Below are 9,533 nucleotides of genomic sequence, written 5' to 3' on the forward strand. Positions count from 1 at the left end.
TAAAACAATTATTTTCTTACATTTTTCTAAACTCAGCGTGTATTTAAGGCTGTTTTTAAGAGCTCTGCCAATCCTGTTTTGGTGCTGTTTATTATTGACTAAACAGCTACCTGATGGGTAAAAGTAACTCAGAGCTTCATCTATGACAAGTTGTGTCTTGACTCTCCTTGTCTAAAGCATATATGAATTAGTGAAAATTAATAAATGACCATAACAGGAAAGACAGACTAGAATTCCATCAAAATGGCTTCAAGCTCCATCAAAATGGCAGTAAGCTTCCTAATGAAGAGAAAACTTCCAGCTCAAAAGCAATAATTTATATTCTGTGGGAATTAATGAGTTTTTCAGTGAGTTTAGGAAGATTTAGAGATGGAGAAAATTACCCTCTTCTCATCAGTCCAAGCAAACAACTCCCACAGTGGTGTGTTTAAATGGAATAGAAGGTCAAATTTTAAAAATATGACATATAAACAGCATCCATTTCTAGGGTAAATTTTGGAGTAGCTTAAAACATTTAAAAATAACTTTGATTAAATAGATGAGCATTAGACATTACTAAATTAGGAAAGGAGGATGGGTTTGCAGGAAAAGAACTGGACAGAGATAAAAGAATTAACATTGACTCATGTACACATATGCATACATCATATAAATTTTACCTTCAATTTATATCTCCATTAGACTTTTCAAAACACTTTTCATTCTTCTGTCTTCTAATGAAACAGTTCTTGAACGTATCAGTTGTAGAGTGCTGGAATTGTCAGGAGTGGTCAAATAAATGAACAAGATATATTTTAATACCAATGAATGCAGGGGGTCAAGTCACCTGATAACCTACAAACTGTTGCTTGAGTTCTGGCAGCAGATTTAGTTACTATTTAAGTCCAGAGTCTTACTATGCTTCCTAAGGCTAAGTTGTTGAAGCATTTTTTTTTTTTTACCACGTCATTTGGGAGCACTTTTTGTCACCCTTCTTCCATTCTTAAAGGTATGGGAGGTGTTTCTGATAAAATTTTGAATAGCATCATCTCTGCCACTTCTTGCTACTCTTGAAAGATATTTTTTATCTTGAAAGAATTTTGCCTTCTGTAATATATCTTCTTTGAGGGTAGCTTTATATGGTCCAGGAACAAAGCTATACAACAAAAGAGAACATCATAGAAGATAAATGCCATTTCAACTTTAATAGAGTACATATTAATCTGTCTTACTAAATTAATTGTTTCACCCATTTCCTTGTTGCAGCCTTCCTCCAGGGTAATTTTAAAATTATTAAACTGGGTACTTACATTGGCTCATATATCAGAAGCTGACAAATGATACATCTCATCAAAGTATGCAAAAGTATTATTTCAGCAGCAAAGTTTCTTCATGGAATATGTACCTCAGATCTACCAAGGATGGTCCTTCAGATTATTTAGATTTGGGTTCATAATGGTACCTCATCACAGACCACCATATCTATAGTTTTCCCAGATCCACTCCTACTTCCAGTGCCTCAGCACATCATGCTATTTTCTTTATAACACTTGGCACTATCTGAACTTTTATTTACTTGTAAACTTCTTTATGATCTGTTCCCCACTTTTCCACCCAACCAGACAGAAGGTTCATGAGATCTTGTCTGTTCACTATAGTAATCCCAGGAACCTAAAAGTGCTTAACACATAGCAGTCACTCAATAAGTATTTGTCTAATGAAAGCATGAATGTATGCCACTCCCTTCTTTCCTCTCTTCCTTTCTTCCATAGGTCCATCTATCCATCCATATGTTTACTATCTGCTTAATAGAAGGCATGGTGTTAGGTACAATGGGGGACATAGAAATAGAGCCCAGTCTGGCAGGCACATCAAGAGCCTGGCTAGGAGTCATGAGTAACCCGACAGTAAAGAGGAGCTGGAGTCAGACCCTGGTAGGACTCGCAGGACAGGTTGAGAAATCCGGGAATCATAGAAGCCAAGTGCTAACTAGAACTTAGAGCCTGTCTGAAAAAACCTGTGCTGACAGAAGTGTCTGAGAATCTGTACTGCCTATATGGCAGCCGTGAGCCACAGGTGGCTTTTGAGCACTTGAAATGTAGTTAGTGTGACTGAGGAACTGAGATTTAATTTTAATTAAATAACCACATATAGCTGGTGGCTACTGTATCAGCCAGTACAAAAAGGGAGCCGTTTCAGACAATCCTATATACAGGGAGGTTGTGGAAAGAGCTTTGGGTTCAGACACATTCTTACATTCTTATATTCTAGCCCCTAGCCGAACAGCTCTGGGCAAATCATTTAACTAGAGTGACTCTTGTTTCTTCAGGTGTAAAATGGGAATGAAAAATGATTTCTGTTGTGAGTAACAACTGAAGTCCCCTAGACTAGTTACCATGGTGCTCTGTTGGTTACAGATGAGGAAACTGAAGTGCATTGAGGTGAACGTCAATGGCAGAGCCGGAACTATAACCCAACTGTTCCGAGACCGAGTTCAATGTTACTGCCATTGAACTGGGTTTTTATTCAGGACGCTATGGAGAACTATCAACATATTTGGAGTAAGAAAGTGAGATAAATTTCATACTACCAGAAACACCTGGAAATGGGTGTAGACTATAGGAACACAGATGGCTTGGGGCAGGCCGGACGGCTAAGGTATGAGAGCCTGGTGCAGCAGGCTCTTCATAAATATTTGTAGGATGAATGCGTGAAAGCTGGTGGTATGAAGAGAGAGAGAGGCTTCTTAATACTGATAAACTTCAGCAATTAGCTGAATTACAGTCAAGGGAGGTGATATGATTTGGATGTCCCCTCCATATCTCATGTTGAAATGTGACTTCCAGTGTTAGAGGTGGGCCTAGTAGGAGGTGTTTGAGTCATGGGGGTGGATCCCTCATGAATAGCTTGGTGCTGTTTTTGTGGTAATGAGTGAATTCTTGCTCTTAGTTCATGTGAGAGCTGGTTGTTTAAAAAGAGCCTGGAACCTTCTCTCTCTTGCCATGTGATGTGCCTGCTCTCCCTTCATCTTCCACCATGAGTAAAAGCTTCCTGAGGCCTCACTAGAAGCTGAGCAGATGCTGGTGCCATGTTTGTATGGTCTGCAGAAACGTGAGCCAAATAAACGTCTTTTCTTTATAAATCACCCCGTCTCAGCTATTCCTTTATAGCAATGCAAAGACTAATACAGGAGGACTGAAGAGAACTTCAAAACACTGAAACCAAAACAGTGGTAATATTCATTGTGATCCCTTTCTTATTTTTCTGTTTTTACCAGCTATAAAATCTGACCTCTCAAAAAAATCAGTATTTAGAAAATGAGTATAGTGAAAGATATAGAACAAATTTAAAATTAAAGTTATTTCACTTCTCACACACATAGAAACACACACTTTTTCTTCCACCTATAAACAGAGTTAAGCAGAAAGGAAACATTCAAACAACAAAAAAAAACACCATGCCAATTCATGTTACATAGACTCCAAAGCCTCCATGCATTGTATGCTACATATCTAGGCTTCTGAAACTCAAATTCCAACATATATCTCAGTTCACTTCCATCAGTGTTATCAGAGATGTAATAAGTTGATCAACAAACATCTACCAAGAACAGCAGCCATGGCTAAATTTCACTGCAAATACAAATTTCTCACATCTCCCTTCATATTGCTCTTCCCAGTATGTGTGTGTGTATGTATATATATAAAAAATATATATTATATAATATACAAATATAATGTATAATATACATAATATACAAATATTAACATCTACCAAGAATAGCAACCATGGTTAAATTTCACTGCAAATACAAATTTCTCACATCTCCCTTCATTTTGCTCTTCCCAGTATGTGTGTGTGTATGTATATATATAAAAAATATATATAATATACAAATATAATGTATAATATACAAATATATTATTAACATCTACCAAGAACAGCAGCCATGGCTAAATTTCACTGCAAATACAATTTTCTCACATCTCTCTTCATTTTTGCTCTTCCCAGTGTGTGTGTGTGTATATATACATATTATATATAACATACAAATATAATGTTATATATATTTATTTGATACGAGGTCTCACTCTGTCATCCAGGCTGGAGTGCAGTGTTGCCATCACATAGCTCACTGCAGTCCAGATCTCCTAGGCTCAAGTGATCTTCCTGCCTCAGCCTCCCGAATGGCTGGGACTACAGGTGCGTGCCTCCACACCTGGCCAATTGTTTTATTTTTGGACAGCTGAGGTCTCACTATGTTGCCCAGGCTGGTCTTGAACTCCTGGGGTCAAGCAGTCTTGTTGCCTTGGCCTCCCAAAGTGCTGGGATTACAGGAGTGAGCCACCCATGCGCTATCCCAGCGTTTCCTTATTATCTTCCAGACTGAACGTTATAAACTCATTCCCCAAAGTGACGATTGTATGCATAGAACATGGCTCCACTGATCATGGGAAGGGCATTATTTTGAGTCTGAAGCACATTGTTTTCATGGTCTTATCTTTACTGGACTCTTCCCTAGCCCCTTCACGCTGCCCCCCCTCCCCGCAACCCCTGCCCCCCCCCCTTTTCCATTAGGTCCCTTGTTTTCTTTTATGGCAGGTCTAGTTATGTTATCTCCCTCCCCATCTTTAAGAAAAAATTGTTAAATTAGTAAGTGCTTGTATAGCATAATATTGCTATCTTTTTTCCCCTCTCAAATATTTTTATTCTCAAAAGGTTGAACATTAATACCATATCTTTGAATTTCCATTTTTCACTGTGTTATACGTAGGAGTTAGTACTCGTTTTTTTTTCTTTTTTCTTTTCTTTTTTTTTTTGAGATGGAGTCTCTCTCTGTCACCCAGGCTGGAGTGCAGTGGCGTGATCTCAGCTCACTGCAACCTCTGCCTCCTGGGTTCAAGTGATTCTCCTGCCTTAGCCTCCTGAGTAGCTGGGATTACAGGTGCCTGCCACCATGCCTAATTTATTTATTTATTTATTTATTTTTAATTTTATTTTTTTGGGGGACAGTCTCGCTCTGTTGCCAGGCTGGAGTGCAGTGGTGTAATCCTGGCTCACCGCAACCCTAGGCTCCCAATTCAGGTAATTCTCCTGTCTCAGCCTCCCAAGTAGCTGGGACTACAGGTGTGCGCCAGCACACCCAGCTAATTTTTGTATTTTTAGTAGGGACGGGGTTTCACCATGTTGGCCAGGATAGTCTTGATCTCTTGACCTCCTGATTTGCCCGACTCAGCCTCCCAAAGTGCTGGGATTACAGGTGTGAGCCACCACACCCCAGCAATAATCATTTAATAAAAATCATTTGGGCCGGACATGGTGGCTGACGCCTGTAATCCCAGCACTTTGGGAGGCTGAGGCAGGCAGATCACGAGGTCAGGAGATCAAGACCATCCTGGCTAATATGGTTGTGGGGAAAAGAAAGAGATCAGCCTGTTACTGTGTCTATATAGAAAGAAGTAGACATAAGAGACTCCATTTTGTTCTGTATTTGAGATGCTGTTAATCTGTGACCCTACCCCCAACCTTGTCCTTGCAAGAGACATGTGCTGTGGTAACTCAAGGTTTAATGGATTTTGGGCGTGCAGGGTGTGTCTTTGTTCCTAGAAAAGCTAGGTATTGTCCAAGGTTTATCCCCATGTGATAGGATGAAACAATGTTGCTAAAAGGTTTATCTCAAGGCACAGGATTTTCCTTTAAACTTATTCATGTCACAGAGATCCTTGTTCTTATTCACAGAGATCCTTGTTCTTATGTCTTACTGCTAATTTCTTCCCTAAAAACGATCCTATTGTCCTGCCACTCCCTTATCTTTAAGATGGTAAAGATAATTATCTATAAATACTAAGGGAACTCAGAGGCCGGTGCCGGCGTGGGTCCTCTGTAAGCTGAGCGCCGGTCCCCTGGGCCCCTGCTTTTCTTTCTCTATACTTTGTCTCTGTGTCTTATTTCTTTTCTCAAGTCTCTCGTTCCACCTAACGAGAAACACCCACAGGTGTGGAGGGGCAGACCACCCCTTCAATGGTGAAACTCCATCTCTACTAAAAATAGAAAAAATTAGCCGGGTGTGGTGGCACGTGCCTGTAGTCCCAGCTATTCAGGAGGCTGAGGCAGGAGAATTTCTTGAACCCGGGAGGCGGAGGTTGCAGTCGGCCGAGATCATGCCACTGAACTCCAGCCTGGGTGACAGAGCGAGACTCCATCTCCCAAAAAAAAAAAAAAAAAGAAAAGAAAAAAATCATTTGATTACTCAGTTTGAGAATTACAAGACTGTATTTCTCTTTATCCTACTGTATATTGTTCAAATAATTCTTTGCTGATTGGTACGTTCAACAATAGGTTGTCAAGGCAAAGAATGAAATTGTCTATTTTGCAACTTGTGCTCAGCTCCAGTAAAGTCTGTGGAAAGATGGATGTGACAAATTTTAGATAAGGTGAGGTAGGATTAATTATAGTTCTCTGTGATCAGACTCCTCCATCTATGCAGATATTCAAGAGTCAGCCATGCTGCATTTATTAGTTGACTAGATGGACTGAAATAGAAAATACAGACAAGATTGCTTCTATTTCTGGAATTCTTTCACATTTGGTGTGTCCAGAAAACATACGTTGGAAAGCAGAATTATAACAGATGCATTATTCATATGGCATTAGTGATGGTGTCCATTTCTACCATTCAGTTGTTCTGGCTCTGGCCTGTCACTGCTTTAAAGTCTGGCAAAGGTTCTTCCTTGGCTGGATGAAGCAATAGAAAGGTGGCTTTCTGCCTTTGTTGTTTCTGAGCAGATCTAAGTGCTTATATAAAGAGGGTGCCCTGCTCTCTTACCCTCGTGGGCCATTTGTCTCCTTGGTAGCTTGTGGTTTGATTCGGCTCCTTCCTTTTCTATCTGATAAGCACCAGCTTCTACATGTATTTCTCATAATCTCACAGAATGACCTAATTCCTATGCAAGTCATTCCAAGGACCTGATGAGTCTCTATATCCAGACCTCTTCCCTAGCAGGTATTCTCATCTCCCTCAATCCTGTGTTTTCAGTTCTGCCTCACCTCTCTTGAATGGCTCAGGCAAGGAGTTTCAGAAGCAGCTGTGTGGCTCATAACTTTTGATTAGAGTCTTTGGTCACTTAGAGAAGGCCTGGGGAATGCACAGACAGTGGTATGGATTTCATGTCTCAATTCCTTGATGCCCCAGCCATTTGCTGACATTCCACCATTTCAAATACATAGGAGAAGCTGAGCATCCAGTGTATCTGGGGCAGTGTGGCGAAAGAGGAAGAAACTTCCTGTCCAAAAGCACTGTGGATCCCCTCCTCCCACTCATATTTCTCTGCAACAGAAAGCATGGTAGGAGTGGTTTCCAAAAATGCCTTTTAATTGCATAGATTGGCTCCCACATGTGTCCTTGTTGCAGTCATGGCTGGCTACATATGTGGAGAGCTGAAGGCAAAATGCAAATTCAGGCCCTTAAGTCTAAAAGCAGGGAAAAAAGCTTTCTTCCTTCTGTGATCTCTCCATCTACCATGCAGGTTTCTATCTGTCATTCAAAATGCTTTCCCCATCCCCTTTACTTGGTGTGTGGCCGGCTCTTGAGTTCCTTTTCCCAACAGCCAGAAGTTGAGCCAGACATCTCGCCCCTTCTCTTGGCTGGCCATCCCAGCCTGCGGCAGAGGGGTGATCCTCTACAGCAGGGGTGTCCAGTCTCTTGGCTTCCCTGGGCGACACTGGAAGAAGAACTGTCTTGGGTCACACATAAAATACACGAACGCTAACAATAGCTGATGAGTTTTAAAAAAATTTTTAAAAATCACAAAAAAATCTCATGTTTTAAGAAAGTTTGCAAATTTGTGTTAGGCTACATTCAAAGCTGTCCTGAGCCTCATGCAGCCTGTGGGCGACAGATTGGACAAGCTTGCTGTAGAGTGTTGCAGCCTCTTTGCTGGGACATGCTGGGTGCCTAGATATAGGTGGGCAAAAGACAAATGCATTGTGGCACTGCCAGCTTGGGGTGGATGGCTGCTGCTTTCCTGTCCCAAGACTGTGGGAGCATAACTGACCCTGTCTCCCAGTCTAGGGGAGGGTGGGGCGGGGGAACCCCAGGGAGCTGGGAGATACACAGTAGTCTGTGTTCCCCAGAACCAGTTCTGGGGAAGTGGAGGGAGGTGGACTGGCAAGTGAACCAAGGCTCCAGGTCCTGACTCCCCAGCACGTGCTTTATTATCCCATTGGACTTCACTATAAAACTCAAATTCAAAAATAACATTAATAGTGACTGCAGAGCACTAAACCCCAAGTGCTGTGCCCTACTGAGCACCCAGGCCCTGTGCAAGCTAACCAGCTTGTAGCACTTAGCCTGACTCGTTGAAAACACTGCTTTAGCACCAGTTTTAATGTACCCTCCATGCCAAAGACGCTGTCCTCGGCAAGAGTCACATGCACAGCATCTTGTCTATATCCCTTTTCCAAGCTGCCAGACACCTGCAGCATGGGGAGCCCTGCTCTTCCTGGACTTACTTCACAGGCCTGTTTTAGGTGTGACTTCAGGAATTATTTGCTGCTGGACAGTTCCCCTGGACAGCTCATCTGTCAAGGTAAGCAAGAGATTCCAGGTGGAGGCTTCTCAGAGGTGACAGAGCTAGGGCTTCTGCATTAGCAGTGCCTCCCTGGCCTTGATCACCATGCAGAAATGCACACATCACACAATAAAAGTAGGCACATCGCCAAAGGTATTTGCCTAAGTGTGGGTCCAGCTGCTGGTACACATTTGATTGTGGTTGGTGGCTGAGTAATGTATATGTGTGTTTGTACAGAATAATTTACCACAGAAATAAAGACACTCCCATTTGATTTCACTTATTTCTAATTTTTAAAAGGTAATATTCATATGTGCTAAAGATACAATATATATGCACATTCTTAAGTTTTGAAAGAACTGACTTTTGCCTTTGTTGATACTCTTATATGTTAATTTTTAAAAAAACATTAAGTCTACTCATTATATTCATTTCTTTGGATATAGTCTGTTTTTTCAAATATATAACATCTTCAGATCAATGCTTAGCTCATTAGTGTTTTGAATTTAAAAAACTTTCCTCACATGAGAATTAAGATAAAATTTCCTAAATCATGACTTTGGTGCATCCTACAAGTTTTGACATACAGCATTTTGATTGTTATACAGTTCTAAGTATTTTTAACTTTTCACTATAATTTTTTGTCCCATTATTGAGAAAGCTGATTTAAAAATGTATAGGCTTTTGGCCGGGCGCGGTGGCTCAAGCCTGTAATCCCAGCACTTTGGGAGGCCGAGACGGGCGGATCACGAGGTCAGGAGATCGAGACCATCCTGGCTAACACGGTGAAACCCTGTCTCTACTAAAAAATAAAAAAAAAAAAAATTAGCCGGGCGAGGTGGCGGGCGCCTGTAGTCCCAGCTACTCGGGAGGCTGAGGCAGGAGAATGGCGGGAACCCGGGAGGCGGAGTTTGCAGTGAGCTGAGATCCGGCCACTGCACTCCAGCCCGGGCGACAGAGCGAGACTCCGTCTCAAAAAAAAAA

The 9,533-nt window shown here is 41.4% G+C and overlaps 1 protein-coding gene across 1 annotated transcript in view; it reads right to left on the reverse strand.

The window, feature by feature from the left end:
• Nucleotides 1-484: 484 nt before the first annotated feature.
• Nucleotides 485-9,533, reverse strand: part of COL6A6 (collagen type VI alpha 6 chain) — a 111,649-nt gene continuing 102,600 nt past the window's right edge. Inside the window, exon 36 of the mRNA XM_025376803.1 lies at nucleotides 485-1,135. Coding sequence (XP_025232588.1) covers nucleotides 946-1,135 — 190 coding nt within the window. The 3' untranslated portion in view covers nucleotides 485-945. The remainder of the gene's footprint in view (nucleotides 1,136-9,533) is intronic.

Source organism: Theropithecus gelada, chromosome 2 (assembly GCF_003255815.1).
Source record: "Theropithecus gelada isolate Dixy chromosome 2, Tgel_1.0, whole genome shotgun sequence".
Taxonomy (NCBI): Eukaryota; Metazoa; Chordata; class Mammalia; order Primates; family Cercopithecidae; genus Theropithecus; species Theropithecus gelada.